General features: G+C 40.1%; 1 protein-coding gene and 1 pseudogene across 2 annotated transcripts in view; one reads left to right on the top strand and one right to left on the bottom strand.

The window, feature by feature from the left end:
- Positions 1 to 20059, top strand: part of Chd6 (chromodomain helicase DNA binding protein 6) — a 193917-nt gene that overhangs the window by 72162 nt on the left and 101696 nt on the right. For both annotated transcript variants that reach the window (XM_059261841.1, XM_059261842.1), the window contains exons 4-5: positions 6027 to 6174; positions 7787 to 7936. In XM_059261841.1, coding sequence (XP_059117824.1) covers positions 6027 to 6174; positions 7787 to 7936 — 298 coding nt within the window. The remainder of the gene's footprint in view (positions 1 to 6026; positions 6175 to 7786; positions 7937 to 20059) is intronic.
- LOC131910137 (U6 spliceosomal RNA) lies at positions 1149 to 1249 on the bottom strand (annotated as a pseudogene).

The raw sequence follows: 20059 nt of genomic DNA, 5'->3' as shown, positions 1-20059 counted from the left end.
GTATAAATAGAAGGATAGGTATTTAGAAAACAGTTTGATACTATATCCACTTAGCAAATAATAATAGCAGGTTCTCCCTTGAGGCTTATGACCTCACCAACCATTGGTTCTTGGCCATTTTCAGAAACAGGCGTGAATTCCCTCCTGGCAAGCAGGCCTTAAATCGAGTTGGAAAGTCATTGGTTATCCCCATACCATCCATGCCACTGTTGCACAAGTGGGTGTGTCTTGCCAGGCTGGTCATTATTATATAGCTCACAGAGTTTACAGCTGGGTAAGACTGCTAATAACTTTTCTCTCCCAGCATCCTGCATAGTACCTTCCAAAACTGTGAAAGCTAGCTAGCAGGGAAAAAGCTTTCAGGGTGGTACCAGCTTGATTTTTCCATATCTTGTGACCAAAGTAGGTGAAGTCTTCAGCAATAGAGTCTTACCATCAAGTTCTGATGGGCAACCAAGAGCAGTGGTAGTAGTCTGTATTGTTTGGAGAGTGGGGGGTCTCTGAGATTCCTCTTGACCAACAGCAAGAAGGACCCTGTCCCACAGCTAGCACTGAACCTTTTGTTTGATAATCTATTGCTTTTGGGAAGAATATTATCCTCCTATTAGGGTACCCTATCAATTAAACTTATTTTAAAAAATGTGTATATGTGTGTGTACAAAGAGAAAGACTGTGTGTAAGTTTTCATATGCCTTTTAAAAACATCTTTAATATTAACTGTTCATCTCTCACCTCCTTTGTCCTCTCTCATCCTTCTCCCCAATTTAGCCTCCCTATTATTTTCCATTCATACCATTTGTGTTCTACTATCCCCCTCCCCACAGTTGCCCACCTCATGACTCTTTTTTAGCTTCCTGACTTCTACATGAACAAAACAAAATTTAAAGCTAGGCTCCACATATGAAATGGAATATGTGGTATTTGTTTTTCTGGGCTTAGATGACTTCACTCAGTGTGAACCCCTCCTCTCATTTCATTATCCATTCTTCAGTAGATGGTCATCTAGGCTGCTTCCATTACTTAGCTATTGTGAATAGAGCAGCAGTGAACATGGAAGAATTAAGTATCTCGGTGGTAGAATATAGAATTCTTTGGGGACATGCCCAGAAATGGTATAGCTGAATATTACCGATCTTTTTCTAGCTTTGTAAAGTATGGAGTGTTTCACTAATCTGTGCATCATCCTTGCACGGGAACTGTGCTAATCTTTATCATTCTAATTTTCTATACATGCTACAGAAGTAAACACTGTGTGATTCTATTAGCTATAATCAGTCACTGTTTTTAAGGAACCTGACCGTTGAGTAAACAAGTATTCATGGACCAAATCTATCTAGAAATAATAGAAATTATTATATAATTTAATTATATAATTATTAAATTATTATATAATTTAATTATTTAATTAATAATATATATACTATATATAGTAGGAATTATTAATAAAATGTTTCTGCTAATAAACTTCCAAGCCTTGGGTTTTTAAAACTTACTACAAAGGGGGAAATGCATTTTGTCTAGAATCATCCTAGAAGATGAATTCAGGGGATATTTTCTTGATATCCTATTTTTAAAAAATCACATTTTCAGGCTTACAAGGGCTTTCTTCCTCATATTTGTCTTTATCAGAAGAGCTCCAAGAAGAATTTTTACAATTTAAAATTGATTATTTTTTTGCTGTGGGATGGTCTGTATGTCAAGTGTGTTGCTGATTTGTCAATAAATAAATCACTGATTGGCCAGTGGCCAGGCAGGAAGTATAGGTGGGACAAGGAGGAGAATAAAGCTGGGAAGTGGAAGGCTGAGTCAGAGAGACACTGCCAGCTGTCATGATGACAAACAGCATGTGAAGATGCCGGTAAGCCACGAGCCATGTGGCAAGGTATAGATTAATGGAAATGGATTAATTTAAGCTATAAGAACAGTTAGCAAGAAGCCTGGTATGGCCATACAGTTTGTAAGCAATGTAAGTCTCTGTGTTTACTTGGTTGGATCTGAGCGGCTGCGGGACTGGCAGGTGAGAGAGATTTGCCCTGACCGTGGGCCAGGCAGGAAAACTCAAGCTACAAAAAGTAACCTGGAAAGTCATGTTGAATATTCTCTCGATGGAGTATCTTATTAATCCCCAAGTAAACACACAGAGTCAGGAGACATTTTGCTGTTTGCTGAGATATTCTTCCAGCTTCACCTCCTCCAGCCTCTAGCTAAAAAAATCTAGAGGTGCCCAGGCTTAACTTTGGAAGTGTTATGCCCTCATTCTCCTATTTTCATCACTCAATGGACTTCCACGAATGCATTCATTTCTCATGGTAAGATACTCTATTTTGAAGAGGTTCTATTCTTTAATTATGATTTGAGCCTGTTAGCTTTTAGTATAATTTTGCACAGTAAAAAGATTCCAGTACATATGTATATACACAATTGCTTTATAAATACACGTTTAAAATGAAGAGTAAACATCTGGACAAAATTTAAATTAGTGAAGTTGCATTTAATAAATGAAATTAACTTCAGGTGTTAGGAGCAAAGATTTTACATAATATTGAACAGGTCTCTGAGTATGTGCTTGTAATGGTGACTTTCGGAATATCAGCTTTCTTTAAATTTGTGTCAAACAATTAAGCATAAAATTTTTAAGATAGCAGTAAAATCACTAATAACTATAGGTTTGATTTATTTTTATGTATTTATTAAAATGTTTTTGTTGATTCTTTTAGTCATTAAGATTCAAGTAACGTTGAAGTAGAGTTGAAATTTTTTATATTTTTCTGAAGGAATAAAATAGAGTCAGTAAATATTATATCATTTGAAAAAGCAGTAACCTTGGCTCATGTGACCTGAGTGTCAGTCCTTGTCCTACGGCTGACTGTAGGACCTTTTCTGTTTATAGGTCAGTCTGGAATATGAGGATTGTGTGCTGTGGCTCTCTTCATTGAGTTGAACAGTGTATGAGTATTTTCACCAGCGAAGATAATTATTGTGCGACTTTTTAATGAGAAACCTTGTAACTGAAATAAGAGTTCTATGAAAATTTAGAATCTTAAAAATTTAGAAGTAGAACCTTTTGTTTGTGTTTTGTTTTACTATTTGAAGGTACAAATCCCTTATTAAAGTCTATTATCCTCTAAAAGAATTGAGTTTCATTCACATCCTTGGTTTGGATTGGAATAGTTTTTGTTGTAAACTTTCCCAGTAGATAAACCAGTCTTCAGCATTGAGACTTCAAAAATGGACTGACTTCACACTGGCCTGGTTACAGGGTCTGTGAGGAGTGAAGAGTATTCAAGACTGTGTTGGCCAGCATTCTGGGCCTACCCTTCATTAACAGGCACCTTAGTTCTGTCCTGTCTCAAAACTCCACCCACTTATCTCTCCCAGTGTCAACTAGTTCTCCTAATGGAAAACACCAGTAATGTTAACTCTTTTCCTTGACCTCCACATCCTCTTATTTGCTGAGACTTACTGCTGCTACTACTTCTGGGTCTTTCAAATCATTCTTAGCCTCAAGCCCTCATTGGCTGTATCTAGCATAGGTTTCTGTCCTCTTGCCTGCACTTGCCATTATGGCCCTTTTCCTACAGGGTCAAGTCTAAACTCTCTGACCTAGTGCTCTTTAAATTTTTTCCTTTCAACTCTCTTAATGTAGTGTTTCTGTGCATTTGCACTGTCATCCAGCCGCACAGCTGTTTGTTACCCAAGAATGCCATGGTGACTCTCCAAGAATATACAGATTTTTCCTGGCTTCAAATTCTGTCTTCACTGCTTTCTAGCCTTAAAACTCTGGAAATTTCACTTAGCCTCAGTATACTTCATATCCTGCACAATAAAATGAGAATAAACTGTTATCTGCCTGATAGTTTATGGGGTATAAAGGAGATAATCCATATAGAGGACTTAGAGTTGTGCCTTCAGTACTGTTATATGTGTATAGCTACAGTCATTGTTAGTTACTCTTACTGTTTTTCTTTCGAATATCTTTCAGAATTCTGTATATGTCTTTGTTCAAGGAAACTTACCCAAATCTCCCCAATTACAAATAATCTTTTTGAAAACATTTATGTGTAAGAGTGTTTCACCTGTACTGTCTGTGCACCACATTCATGCAGTGCCTTTGGAGGCCAGCAGAGGGTGTCAGATCCCCTGCAACTGGAGTTACAGAAGGTTGTGAAACCTACATGTGGGAACCATGCCTGGGTCCTCTAGAAGAGCCCCTAAGTGCTCTTAACTGCTGAGCCATCTCTTCAGCCCCCACAAATAATCCATTCATTAATGAAGACTTGCTTAAATATTAATTGAACACTTTCTGTTTTGTATAAGGCATAAGACTACTCAGAGGAATACAGAACCTAATCACATCCTCTAGGAAGGATAAGAGAGATCAGAGATGTATAAAATGTCTATTTAGCAAATGTTTATTGAGCCATTTGCAAAGGATCTGGGCATCATATGAGGTATATGAGTTCTAAGCATGGTGTCATAATTAATGACTGACTTTGGTGAGATAACAGAGTTTCAGTACTTAAAGCATTGCCAACGTGTTTGTCAAATGTAAGAAAGAATTTACCATACAGGCAGGTCAGGGTCTTGGTGGGTCCTTGCAGGATATCCTGCCTGTCTCTTAGGAATCCTCCATATAACACCCTGGGCTATGTGTCTTAGGGTTCCTATTGCTGTGAAGAGACACTATGACCATGGCAGCTCTTACAAAGGTAAACATTTAATTGGAGTGACTTACAGTTCAGAGATTTAGTCCACTGTCATCATGGTGGGACATGCAGTATGCAGGCAGAAATGGTGCTGTAGAAGGAGCTAAGAGTTCTACATTTTGATCAGCAGGCAACAGGAAGTAAACTCTGACACTGGATGTAGCTTGAGCATAGGAAACCTCAAAGCCCACCCACACAGTGACACACTTCCTCCAACAAGGCTATACCTACTCCAACAAAGCCACACCTCTTAGTAGTGCCACTCCTTATGGGGAGCATTTCCTTTCAAACAACCACACTGTGGGTATAGGGGAACTCTACAGCACCCAAAAAGGCAAGGGCAGTGTTCATTCTGGGCCATTCTGTAAACCAGTGTTCATTTTGGTTCATTTCTGTAAACAGAAAACATGCTCTAAAGAAGAGGATGACAGGAGCCAGGCGGTGGTGTCACATGCCTTTAGTCCCAGCACTCGTGAGGTAGGGGCAGGTGGATCTCTGTGAATTTGAGGCCAGCCTTGTCTGCAGAGTGAGTTCCAGGATAGCCAAGGCTACAAAGAGAAACTCTATCTTGAAAAAAAAAAGAAAGAGAAGAAAATGACAGCTTAAGGAGGTTGCTCTTCCCATGTACCTTAAAGGGATATTGTAATTTGAGGACTCTTAATGTCTATAAAGCAATCAAACTTACTAGTTAATGATATTGGCTTAAATTCAAAGTGAAGTTTTAGACAAATTCTTATTCTGTCCTATAACGTTAATCATAGCTATGGCCGTCATGGGAGTGAGTGTAATTGGAAGTTTTTTTCCCGCCTGGCAGTTCCCAAATAACCATTCAGAGGCTTAATATTAATTATAAATGATTGGCCAATGACTCGGCTGTTACTAGTTAGCTCTTAAATTTAAATTAACCTATGTCTAATAATCTTAAGTATTGCCCCGTGGCTGTGGCGTTACTGGTCTGCTGGCATGTTGTTCCTTGAGTGGCTGGATGGCATCTCCCAGACTCTGCCCTTCTTCTTCTGTATCTCTGCTTGCGTTTGCCTCCTGGCTCTGTCCTGCCTTGCCCATAGGCCAAAGCAGCTTTATTTAGTAACCAGTGGGAACAACACATAGTCACAGTGTACCAAAAGACAGCTCACATCAGGTGAATAAAGTGAATTCTGCTTCAACCCTGGCAGGTGTTTCTTCCCATATTTCTGGCACAATAAGTACAGATTCTCCACTAAAGTCCACGTTGGTCATAGAATTCCACAGTATGGTTTCATAGCTTTAATCATGAGTTTTCAAAATTGCTCAACAGTTTTAATTCTGAATGTCTTGTAGCAAGGAGCAAGGACCAACCCCAGTGGAGAGAAAGAAGAAAGGAAAAAGGAAAAATGAAACCACTGTGGAGAGTTTGGAGCTGGATCAGAGTCTGCTAAACCCATCCCTGCGGAGTCCTGAGGAGCCTGCCGAGTCTGCAGATAGCCAGGTACAGCTGTGACTGGGGACCTGCTGGACCAGTCTTGACATTGACTCCATGCTCTTCTGTGTCTGTCCTCAGCGTACTGCCCTTATCCACAAACCCAAGCAGCACTTGCACTGTCTTGGTGGGTGAGCACATAGACCACACACAGGCTATTTCCTAAGTCTGATATTTACATTAATAAGTTTTCTGAAGTTTAATGTGTTTGCTGTCTCATAAAGTAGTGTATCAATCTTCAAGGGCAATTAATGTGGAAAATTAAGTTATGAGACAGGCTAGGTAAGGTTCAAAGACTTGTTTTGGCATGTGGTGCTCAGAGTGTTAGCCTCGTTCCTGGTGCTGGCAAAGCCAGAGGTGTAGTATATGCCAGAATAATAAGGGAAGTTCCCAAACATGGAAATACGGAGCTGCCCATCTAACTCAGTTCTTAATGCAGAGTGCCCTTGACACTGGTGGGGATGTTCTCTTCTAAGTTGAGGTACCTTCTCTAAAGTTCCTTTTTCTTTGATATCCACAACAGTGTATCTGAACTGAGACATCATTCAGAATGAGGCCATGCTGGTGGGCCCCCTTGAGTTTCTCAATGACGTTCACTCTAGGCAGGCATTGGCTAGTAACATCCTGGTCTTCGTAAGTAAGAGTGTCTACTGTCAGAACAAAAGTCATCTCATGGCCTGTAAGCTAGAACTGGTGGCTGTTAGGCAACCATGCTGACAGAAAAGCAACCATATTGAGTTGATAACATTTTGTGAGTTAAAGGTTTGCAGGATTATGATTTCCAAATAGAAAAGGGTAAGGTTTTTTTTTTTTGTTGTTGTTTGTTTTTTTAAAGAATCCCTCAAATGACATTAGATGTCATAGACATGATATAGAGAAGAAGTGATAGCAACATGGAGAGATGCTTACAAAATGTCTTGTAGAAGAAAAAGGAACTGAGGTTTTACTTGTTTTGCTTGGCTTGTGGTATTTAAGGTTTAAGTATATGGGAACATGCTGCCTGTGAGTAGTTCCCTAAAGTGTTCCTGCTGCTTGGAACCAGTGATAGGTGGAGATGGGCATCATTGCACTGCCCAGCAATTCTAAGTGCTTGGTTAGAGGTGCCTCACGTAAGACTTATTATTTGTCACACTTAAGATATCTCCCTGTTTTAAGTGTATGAGATTCTCAGTCTTAGTCCCAATAAAATTTGTATTAATGTTTCATACTACATTTTTAGGAGTTGGTGGCTAAGTGAATTTGAAAAAAGTAAATAAAAACTAGAAAATCTGAGTGGACCTCAAAGACAGAATTCAGAGGTCACCTCCCATTCCTGTTGCTTGGGACTAGAAGCCCCAGAAATGAAGAAAAACATCACTACTATTGATGCCTAAAATGCATCTCCCTGGGCGCTGAGGCTGCACTCTTAGTGGATCAGGCAGTTAAGAGATTATACCATCACCTTCTCCCTCACTTAGCTAGATCCCAGGCTGTATGAATTTAGTTCTTAAAACAGTACAAGATTCCTTTTGGAAGGTGAAAATACCGTGCTTGGCCTGTCACTAAGTGTAGATGATGATATTTGTGTGAAAGATTTTACTTTTGACTCACAGCTGCTCTGATAAGTGTGTTTATTTTGCAGAAACGGCGCTCAGGGCGGCAAGTGAAGCGCAGAAAATACAATGAAGACCTTGATTTCAAAGTGGTAGATGATGATGGGGAAACGATTGCGGTTCTGGGAGCTGGCCGGACATCTGCACTCTCAGCTTCTACGCTGGCCTGGCAGGCAGAGGTACAGCCTGTGCATGATCTTAGCGCACTTGGAATCAAATTCAGACTCCTCTTTCTCACTGGTGCCCACGTGTTCACACTCTCCCTGTTTCACCAGATAGCCATTCGGGAGAAATGATTTTTCCTTCTTGTTGCTCTCCAGCCGAAAAGCTAGCCACCTCATCTACCCATCTACGGCCTTGGCCTGTGCTGTCCTGCTTTCATGCTCTCTCCCAACACTTTGCACAAGTGGACCACCCTCAGTTAAGTTTCACATAAAATGCGATCTCTGTAGAAAGGTCTTTCCTGCCTCTTTTATCAAAAGTAGATCCCTGTTTCTCATCCCAGCGATTGTTTCTTGCTTATTTCCTTCATGACATAACCACACTTTAAAATTTTATTGCAATGTGTGTCCTCTAAGATTTTTTTTTTAATCATTAGAATGTAAGATTCTTGCTGGATATGGTAAATCACATCTATACTCTGGCATTCTGTAGACTGAAGAATGAGTATCATCATCAGTTTGAGGCTGGCCTGGACTACATAGTGAGTTCTGGGCCAGCCTGGACTGTAGAGTGAGACCTTGTCTCCAAAACAATCCCAAAAAGACTTAGCAGGTAAGAGTCTGGCAACCTAAGTTCAGTCCCCAGAACACACATAGTGGAAGAACAAACTTTCACAAGCTGCCTTCTGACCTCCACACAGGTGTCATCTAACATACATTGTAATTCCTTAACAAGTAAGAGTCTTGGGCTGGAAGATAGCTCAATAGTTAAGATCACTGGTTACTCTCCTAGAGGACCTGGGTTTGAGTCCCAGCACCCAGATGATAGTTCACAACCATCTGTAACTCCACTTCCACAGGATCTGACACCTTCTTCTAGCTTCCTAGGGTAACAGGCATGCACGTAGTACACGGACATGCATGCAGACAAATGCTTACACACATAAAATAATAATAGAAAATTTTAGAGCAAAGTCTTATACATAGTAAATTCTTGTCTAGATAATAGAATCAAATGAACTCGTAATTATAGTTGGAACTGTGGTTTGACAGATGCATATTGTGAGCCTGCTACAAGGCCAGAGTCTGGGATGTAGGTTTAAGTATCCAGATGATTCTTCATACTACAGAGCTATGTCTAGTAGAAGGACATATGGCTTTACTAACATTGCAATTAGTGCAGCCTATAAGTATGTACTAGGCATAGTGACCACACAGAAGTTGGACTAGATTAGAGTTCATTCACAAGTTGAAGGCCTGAGAGACGTTTCCTAACAGTCAGCCATAGGTTATGATATGACCATGGAGATAAGCATGGCTGACTGCTGGGTGTGATTTGTGGACTGATAAGACGTAGGGCTGAAAGGTAGAAGGAGCCACACTGTGCAGAGCCTTGCAGGTCATCTAGCATGTGTGGCCTTTGTACTGTGGATTGAATTAGAGATGGAAGGCATCAGTGGATTAAAGCAGAGAGCAAATGACCTTATTTGCATTTCAGTTGTATTCTCTTCCTTTTGGGAGCATTTGTTGAGGAGAATGATGGCACTGGGACTTGATGCAGACATATAAATAAAAGGGGGTTAATCGAGGAGGTCTGTGCCAAGTATCTGGTTTACAGATGAAAAGAAAGGGAAGTGCAGAATCATGCTGTGGGTGTAGGAGGGAAGTCATTGCCAGTAACACATTCTGGGACACAGACTGTCTATCGTTCTGGAGACTCTGGTGCTGACTGGCAGAATCTACTGAGCACACAGAGTAGCAGCAAGGCAGGCACCCATCCTTCCCAGATGCTCATATGATTACAGAGGCTAGTGATGCCTAGCCTTCAGCCACCTTTTCTTCAGTCTTTATGAGTAAAGTATTGTCCAAATTTAACCATTAAGAAATGAGGCACAGAATGGTCCAGGTCACAGTTAGGTAGAGACTGACAACTCAGTTGATTTCATTCCTTTTCTAAGGTTATCCAACCAGTGAACATGATGATCATTAGGAATAATACGTTGATGTATTTGTCATTGCAGTACTTTTCAAATAAACAGTTACAAACAGTTCTTGCAAGATTGCTTGGAGGCATAGGAATGTGTTGCTTTATTTGGGCTTTCCTTGGACATTTTATGGTTTAATTGGTAGTTAACCACAAGGGATTTATTTCCTACTAGAAGTAATTTATCCTAAACCATTTATCATACTTTAGGTATAGTTATGACTTCTCAGCTACCTGAAGGTAGCAGTTACTAATCTGACAGATGATCTCAAAATTTACTGTCTTTTCCTGTGAAGTATATTAGTAAAAAGAGTTTTATATGGAGAAACAGAGATAGAATTTAACCTTATTTAAATTAATTAATTATGTCCCAAAACTTCACCAGATTTAAACAAGAAAGAACCTGATGTGTATTTTCTTATGCATTTTGCTGTTCAGAGTGGCAATCCTGTGAATATGTAATCTAAAGCGTTAAGGCCAAGGCTAGCATGCCCCAGGTCTTGAGAGGGCAGCTTATTGAGAGGTTATCAAAATCAGAGCCCTAGCTGCTGTGCAACCAAACCAGCTTCTTCTGCATTGTTTTTACATGTGAATTCTTGGTGAGAGTTGAACTAATTTCTCAAGCTAACAAAAGCATCAATGCATGGATTCTCTAGGATTCTAGGTATTTCTCAAGGCACAACAAGTCATTGTGGGATTTTAAGAAAGGTGGGACTTTTCTTCTGTCCTTCCAGTAAGACCCTTTGAGTGCTGGGCTTGGTGGTACTCCCCTTTACTCATAGCACTTGAAAAGCCAGCCTGGTCTTTAGAATAGCTGGGGCTACATTTTTAAAAAGGAAAAAAAAAAAAAATTCTCATTCCATGACATCTGTCTAGCTGCTTGCTTGATCTTACTGTGTGCAGATTTTTACAAGACTATCTCAGTTTTGGCCTCCCAACTATTTGTGTAGTTTATGTGATTTTTATACTTTGGAGCAGACAGGCTTTAATTTGAATAAGGCATCAGCCCATGTCACTCCCTGTGCTCTCCTCTGACCTTTGCCATTTGTGGTGGGCTGGAGACTCCTTCTCTGGCCTTTCCGCATGCATGACAGGCTGGGGTCTCCTTCACTGGCCTTTCTTGTGCATGACAGACTGGATTTGCTTTCCCTTTTGAGGATGTCCCTGTTCTCCATCAACTAGAGACTTGCTCTGCTCTCTGCTACAGAAACACTTTGGTATAAGTAGCCCTGTCACTGTCCTTTGAATATCTGCCAACTTTTTTCCCCCGCTAAACCATGAGCTACTTCAGAGACAGGTTTGTATCTTTAAATGAAGCCCCAGGAGCTTTCTTTAGATGAAACCTCTCACAGCACTTTCTGTCTTCTATTTTGTAATGTTACTATTGTGTTGTTTATTTATAGTGTTGAGTCAGCTGGAACCCTTGAACCACTCACAGCTTGTGATGGGTTTTCATTGCCTTTGCTATACTGTTTTTAGTATCACTCTTGTTTGGCCTGTTAATCGGATTAAAAATTTTTGCAAAACAGAATCAGCTTTTAATTTTTTATAATTTTCACTTAGGTACAGCTTTGTGTTAGTAGTTAATATATCCTTGAACTTCATTTTATGTATATATGTATGTTATGAATGAATATATTTAAACTCATTAGGTAAACAGCTATATTTTCTTTTTGTTTTTGTTTGACTCCGACATTAAAAGACAAAGATTATATTGGTTTGCCAGGCTCGTGTTTTCTTCTTTTCCTGATATATTATTTTTCCTAGTGGTGCTTATGCTTCTTACTATAACACAGTTACTTGGGCCTTCAGACAGCCTCCTTCTGTCAGGTCCCTTGCTGTTTGGTGGTGGTGTGCCTGTCTGTGTACCTGGTTCCATACCATGGCCTCGGTTTGATCTCTTTACTGTTGGGCTGCTTTCCACTCTTAGCCAGTGTGCTGGCTAGTTTTATGCCAACTTGACACAAGCTAGAGTCATCAGAGAAGAGGGAGTCTCAATTTAGAATGCCTCGGTAGATCAGGCTGTAGGTAAGCCTGCAGGACATTTTCTTAACTAGTGATAGATAGGGGAGAGCCCAACCCACTGTGGATGGGGCTACCTCTGGGCTGGTGGTCCTGGGGCCTATAACAAAGCAGGCTGAGGAAGCCAGTAAGCAGCACCCTTCCATGGTCTCTACATCAGCAACTGCCTCCAGGATCTTACCCAGTTTGAGTTCCTGCCCTGACTTTCTCACCTATTCTAGAATCCAAACTGTTCTCACTTTGTAAACTCTTACTGGTCTTATAGTTACTGGCATAGTAAGCATTTGCTCTGAGACATTCTAAGACAAGTGTGTTCATCATGTCTTCCTTTGATGAGATTGCTGGAGAGCTGGGACCAAGCTCAGAACCACTTTTCCTTCTCTGTGACATTCAGTGAAGACTCGATGATTTGAAATGAGTTTTACTTCTTGCTAGACTGATCTTTATTGGTAACTGAAGAGAATTACATGGTATGATTAGTTGTGGTGGGAGTAAATGAGATTTTAAATATGGGAGATTTTCTTTGAGAATAAAATTTTTAAATGATATGAGTCTCTAATACACAAGGGTATGAGTTAAAAGAATGGTTTGAGAAAACAAAGTATTTAAGAGCAGATGGTTTTTTATGGGCATGTTTGGCAGGCAGATTTAGTTTATATCTGTGTATCTGTGTAAACAGAATGTTTATACACACGTGATCTTGCTTATACACAAACTTAAGTTTAGGGAAAAATCCTAATATTCTGTTTCCTTCTTTCTTTGATAAGTATTTTAGAAATGCACATTTTTAAATTCCTCTTCCTTTTATTAAAATGTGCAAGAAAAGAAAAAAGAAAAACCCTGTTCTTTATTATCTTGTAGTGTCTCTGTTGTTTTTCTGCCGGCACAGCGGCTGCACCTGAATCTACTGCTGTTTCAGCTAGTAATTGTGGCTCCACAGTTACTGTCCCGCTTCTCAGGAAGCAGACCTGCGAGACATAAAAGTCCCACCGGATCTGCCTCCTGCTGCTGCTGCCAATTGTAGTCTTTAACTAAATCTCTATCGTTCTATTTACCAATAAAGCTCGTGAGCCAGAGGCTGGGGTGAAAACCTGCTAGCTCAGAGAGGTTGAGGAGGAACTAGCTGACCTTCCCTCTTTGCCAGTGTCTCAGAAAGAGTGAGTCCTTCCTTTCTGCAAAAACAAAAAAAGACCGTCTCACTCAAAATCCCTCCCTACTAATAACTGTTCATCTCTCTGTCCGTCTTCCAGATTCCCTCTGACTCTCTCTGATTACTTTCTGTCAGCTGGCTCCACATTCTGACTCAAGGTTGATTTTATTTAATTAACACAAACACATACTCGGGGTTCACAGTGTGACAGACTATCCTGCAACACGTCTCTGCATAACACAGGCCTCCCCGAGGAGGCTGGAATTATAGGTGTGTACTTCCATACTTGGCTTGGTTCTTAGTGTTTTCATAATCATTAAACGATTCTTTTTTAAAATTTTTTAATATTTTACAATTCGAGTCCATTTATATAACTTTTTTTTAAAGTTTGTCATTTAGGGGTGCTTATGGATAGCAAAATTCTGAAGAAATTTAGATAAAGGAGAAGTTTGTAATTATTTTATTCTGGTGGGCCAGAAACTTGAGAGAAGGCATAGCCAGAGGACTTCTGTTTTGTTACTTGATGTTGGTTTTGTCTTAAATGTTTGTTATGATTGTGTTTTTTAAAAGACAACATAAATTCCTCTGGTGCTGATCCCCTAAATGGTAAGAAATTATATTGAAATTGAATTTCTAACTCCTTTGAACTTGAAAGTTTTGTGTAATGAATACTTTAAGCCTCTTAAGCCTCATAAGAGTAAAGTGCTGTGCTTTCCTCCTCCATGTATTAATATGTCCTTAGTTTTGATCTTAGTAAAATACTCTGCTAAGAATCTTGTCAAGCCGGGCAGTGGTGGTGCATACCTTTAATCCCAGCACTCAGGAGGCAGAACCAGGCGGATCTCTGTGAGTTCGAGGCCAGCCTGGTCTACAGAGTGAGATTCAGGACAGGCACCAAAACTACACATGGAGAAACCCTGTCTTGAAAAACCAAAATAATAATAATAATAATAATAATAATAATCTTGTTAGAAAACCCATTACCTCTTCTTTTTGTTAGGTTACAAAAAAGATATTTAATGCAGTTGATAGTAGAAAAAGAAAAAAAAAATTTCTCAGCATGTATGTACATCAGTGAATGCTTTCTACTAATCTGGGCTAAACAGAACTTGAACAGTTTACGGTTTTAGAGGGTTAGACCATTACTTCTATGATGGCACATGTGGCACTGGAGCAGTAGCTGAGAGCTTTACATCTCGATCTGCAGCAGACAGGCAGAGAGAGGGAGATACAGCCTGGCATGGGTTTTTGAAACCTCAGACAGTAGGACACTTCCTCCAACAAGGTCATACCTATTCCAAGACCCCACTTCCTAATCCTTCCAAATAATCCAAACTAGGGACTAAGCATGTGTATATATGAGCCTATGAGGGCCATTCTCGGTCAAACCATTACACATGGGTATGTGGAGAGAAAACAGTTAAAGATTACATCAGGATTTTGGGGTTGAGCACCTGAGAAGGTAGAGTTTCCTTTAACTCAGATGGGAAAGAACTAAAGATTGAGGGATTAGGACTTGGGAGCTGGAGACTTGTTAATGTATCAGACCAAGAGTTAGTTTTTAGAAATTTTAATTTAAAATACCTTAAGATAACTAAGTAGAGATGCAAGAAATAATCAGAATGTGAGTCTGCAGTCTGGAAAGAAGTTTTGATCTGAATGTGTGAATTTGGCAGGCATCACAATACAGTTAGTATTTAAAATCATGAGACTAGATGAGATCACTTTCAAATTAGTGTAGGACCCCCCCCCCCAAAAAAAAAAAGGAGGAGGAAAGGAAAGAAAGAAACCTTAAAATGAAGCTTCCTGGACCTTATTAATGTAAGTTAATATCAGAAGATTTCCCCTGCCAGGTAAGGTGCAATAGGTTGTGGCAGACCAGCATTCACCTGTAAGGTAGAAAAGGATATGTTGTAAAAGCATATTTTTAAAGACATCTAATGTCTGTGGACATAGGAATTCGATGAGCTAATTCTTAGGCAAGCTGACAGTTGTTGACTGTCTTCTCTGAAGGCACTTAGTTCTGAGACCTGAGGGTCAGGATTGGCCCAGAGAGAGACTGTATTCTAGGTTGAAGATAAGTACTCAGAGCCAACAGTGATTTGAGTATACAGAGCCAGTAAAATTGTGGCCTAAAGGAAGTCCCAAAGTAAGGGCCACCCTACCTTAGTGAAATTTTGGGAAACTTGAGTACTGTAAAACTGTAAAATTTGAGTTTGTCTTCTGGCAAAGTACCCAGCTTCCTTTGCTGCCTACAGATTCACCAAGATACTTGGTTGAAATCCTCTTGCTATAGACATTTTCAGTTTCATTTTACCAGTCCTGCATTTGTATATTTAACCTTAGCACTCAGGAGGCTGAAGCAGGAGGATTGTAACTCTGAGGGCAGCCTAGTCTACGTAGCAAGACTCTTGTCTTAATGATGAATAGCCTACCTGTGTCCGACTTTCCCTTGAGCTATTTGTTAGATTTTAACCTCTTTAGGGTTATAGAATACAAGGCTCAACTGAAACTCTATGTGGGGCGTGTGTGTCAGGGCTTGAGACCTGCCAGCCTTTCTCAGTATGACCGTGGACGTTTGTGCCCCAGGAACAGTTAAAACTGTTTGAATAGTTTGGGGAGGTTTGGGGGTTTTGTTTTGTTTTGTTTTACTCTCTTGCCTTCTTCCTTTGAAATAAATTTTAACAGTCCCCAGTCCTGACCCAACTCAGCTGGTTAGATGGGATCATCTGTCTACTTTCCTCCGTTGTCTAAGAGGAAACATTGTGGTAGACGCCATTATTTGGAACTATTATATTCTTTATCCTCAGTGTCCAACATAGAATAAAAATAACTAGATGTTCCTAGAAAACAAACTTGGCACAGATGCTGAGGTAACCAAAACAGAACTTGAAAATTACTATGGATGATACATTATAGGAAAGATGGGCAAAATGAATTTCCAGTAGAGAAATGGGTCTGTTAATGACAATCAAGTCAATCATCTAGAATTATGGAAAAAATCTATAAGATTCAGAATACAGTGGACAGATTTAAAAGCAGTTTAGATACAGTAGAAGATAAGATTAGTGAATATGAAGGAATCAATGGGAATTTTCTAAATGCAGCACAGCTTCAACAGAGCAAAGCATGAGAGAGAAGTATTTCTGACTGTATTCCTAGGCAGAGAAGAAACTGGAGCAGTGCATTATTTGAAGATAGAATTAATGACTAAGAGTTCAATAAACTGATGAAAATATTAACCAATAAACTCACAGTCTGGTGAACCTTAAGCAGGAAAAGTATATGAAGAAATATTTTACCTAAAAGATTTTATCTTGCACACTGGAATCAAAAGATGACATTTCAAGAGCTATTAGGGAAAAATTTATAGCTAATATCATATTTAACATTTATGCAATATTTAATATATTCCCTCAGAATTTGGAAGTAAGATAATGATTCTCTATATAGTCATTTATATTCTCAAATACACTGGAGGACCTGGTCATCATCAGAAGGCAGAGAAGAAATAAAATGTTGGGGCTGTGGAGGTAGCTTAGTTGGCAAGTGCTTGCCTTACAAGCATGAAGGCTCAGTTTGGATCCCCAGCAACCAAATAAAAGGCTGGTGGCTTTTGGTGTGTAACCCTAGGGAAGGGACAGAGACAAGCATATCCTGGAAGCACTGACTAGCCAGTCTAGCTAGTATGTGGACTCTAGGTTCAGCAAGAGACAGTCTCAAAAAAATAAGACCGAGAGCATCAATCTGACCTCCATGTGCTTGCATACATACACAAACACACAAACACATACTAAGACACACAATACCCCAAATAAATAAACAGTTGAGAGATTACAAAGGAATATATAAAACTGATATTAGTTATAGATGAATGACTGTAGAAAATTCAAAAGAATCTAGAAACTATTAGAATTAATAAATACACCAGGCAGTGGTGGCACTCACCTTTAATCCCAGCACTTGGGAGGCAGAGGCAGGCATATATCTGAGTTCGAGGCCAGCCTGATCTACAGAGATCCAGGTTCAGCCAAGGCTACACTGAGAAATCCTGTCTTGAAAAAAAACAAAACAAAAAAAGAATTAATAAATGTGGATTTGATTAAATGCTATATTTAGTAACATCAAGGCATTATCTAAAAATCTGTTTTATGTGATTTACTAGTAACATGAAATCAGAAGGGGAGAAGTGAATCCTTAAGGTTTTTCTCTGACCTCCACACATGGGTTCATACACATACACATAATAAGTAAATAAAGTTTAATTGCTAATAACCTAAACAAATGTAGAAGTACACCATATCCACGAATTCAGTATTTAAGGTGACAGTGATTCAATCCTAGTTAGAATCCAGATATAGGGCATGCACATGGCACACAGATACACATGCAGGCAAAGCACTCATGCAAGTAAAAGTAAGTTTTTTTCAAAAAGTGAACAACCAGCCTCACAATTTTTTAAATAAAAGGAAATCCAAGCACAGCACTTCCTATGAATGGATGTTTGTATGGAAATACTAAGACTAGAATAGCCTGAAATAATCTTGAAAAGCAAGACCTACGTTGAAGGCTTGTTCTAAAGAAGATTGTGTAACCGGATGAAGTCTCTAATATTTAAGCATGTAATCTGGCAGTATCTGGTTAAAATGATGATGGACATTCCCAGTGATAAGCTGACACATAACCAAGAGATATCTTGGGTGTACACTAGATGTACATGGGAATGTTCTGACAATTTCAGCTCCTTGGTCCTTGGCCAGGCCTTTCTACTTACTACTTTGATGACTCTTCCAGAAATATCACCATTTGGCTTCCAAAGGTGTTTTTATCAATGCTGTAGAAACTTTAGAAACTCCATTATTGCAGAAGCTGTGCAACTGCAGTATTCTTCCTGCTCAGCCAGCCAGGCCGTTTTTCACCTGCTCCTGATCTTAAGCATGCTCAATGTCCCATGTCATACTTCAGGCCCTTGTACCCAAGGGGCTCTCTGTCATCAGAAGTAACAGTCTTGCATTTGGCAGTAATGAGAAGCCAATGCTCTACCCCGGAATGGAAACCTGAGATTTGGGGTTTTAATACACCAAGTACATGTGCTTTTGAAGAAAACTAAAAAATGGATGGTCTCTGGGAAGATGTGGAAGGAGGACAGCAAGAGACCAGAGCCCAGTGCTGAGGCTCAAGTGGAAAACGTGTCCCAGGAGAACCACAGTGGGGACAGCCAGTTTCAGAAGCCCTGCCACACAAACTGGGCTCACTCTGCTGTCAGCCTGCAGCAAGAACTAGTGTGGGAGCCTGCACTCCCTAGAAGCTTCCACCTCTCCAAGAAACCTTCCCTGACCATCCCATCTACAGCCCACACACTAAGTTGTTATTCTGTTCCTTCCCATCCCCACTTTCTTTTTCTATTATTCCTAGTGTAATAAGCATTAAACCAACATATAATCCCACCTCCCTTTTTTTCATAGATCCCTCTTCTGCATTTCTGTTTCCATTTGCTTTCATTTTACATACTTATCTGCTGTAAGGAAAAGACAATGCCCTTGTATATAAATATGTTATCAAATGTAAAAAAGGAAAAACAATGAAAACTTAGTAATTAAGTTACCAGAATAAAGATAGTAGTTTTGCTGTGAGGATAGGCAGATAGGTACAGACATTACCTATATTGCCCAGTATGGACATTGCCAGCCATGTGTGCCTATTGAGCGTTGGAAATGTGACTAGACTGGATTGAAGTATGCTGGAAGTATAAAGGACACACTGTATTTGAAAACATGAGGAAAAGAACATTAAAAAAAAGTTTCCTTAATTTTTGTATTGATTCAGTCAGCATGTTTAAATTGTAATACTTTAAATATTTGGGAGGTTAAATAAAATACACTACTTGGAGGCTGGAGAGGGGGCTCTACAGTTAAGGGAACCTGCCCTGTAATCATGAGGACCCATGTTCAGGTCCCCGCACTTGCATAATAAGCCAGGAACCTCTCACAAATACCTCTAACCTCAGCTCCACAGGAGACAGGCAGATGATTGGGGCTTGCTGGCATCTAGCACAGCCAAGGCTCAAGGCTGAGGTTCAGGGAAAGACTCCCACAAAGGAAATACTCAGATTCTGGGAGTTTTTGCCTGCCTGCTTGATGGACTCCATAATACACTGCCATACCATCACTCATTTCTTCTAGGAAAAGCTTGATTTAAGATTGTTTTAAAAATATGTTTTCCATAGTGGTATGGTCTTTGGGATAATTGAATATGAAGTTGATATGCAGCACAATCATCCTTCTGGAATGTTCCAAGTAGATTGTTGTGGTGAGCATTTTTTTCTGTCCTGCTTCAAGTCTTTTTTTTTTTCTTTTTTTTTTTTTTTCAATTTTTATTTTGCAATACAACTCAGTTCTACATATCAGCCACAGATACCCTTGTTCTCCCCCCTCCCACCCCCCTCACCTTCCCCCCAGCCCGCCCCCCATTCCAATCTCCTCCAGGGCAAAGCCTTCCCCACAGACTGAGATCAACCTGGTGGACTCAGTCCAGGTAGGTCCAGTCCCCTCCTCCCAGGCCGAGCCAAGGGACCCTGCATAGGCCCCAGGTTTCAAACAGCTAACTCATGCAATGAGCACAGGACCCGGTGCCACTGCCTGGATGCCTCCCAAGCAGAACAGGCCAATCAACTGTCTCACCCACTCAGAGGGCCTGATCCAGTTGGTGACCCCTCAGCCATTGGTTCATATTTCATGTGTTTCCGTTCGTTAGAAAGACACAGGGATCGCCCAATGACAGAGAAATGGAATGAGATCTACATGAACAGCCTGGACATGTGTGGGGGTAGTGAAGGGCGAGGGTCGAGGGAAAGAGAGCTTGGGTGAGTGGGAGATCCCAGCTGGATCAACAACAGAGAGGGAGAACAAGGAATAGGAGACCATGGTAAATGAAGACCACATGAGAATAGGAAGAAACAAAGTGCTAGAGAGGCCCACAGAAATCC

This window comes from Peromyscus eremicus, chromosome 4, assembly GCF_949786415.1.
Source record: "Peromyscus eremicus chromosome 4, PerEre_H2_v1, whole genome shotgun sequence".
Taxonomy (NCBI): domain Eukaryota; kingdom Metazoa; phylum Chordata; class Mammalia; order Rodentia; family Cricetidae; genus Peromyscus; species Peromyscus eremicus.
This window is presented reverse-complemented; position numbering and strand designations above follow the sequence as displayed.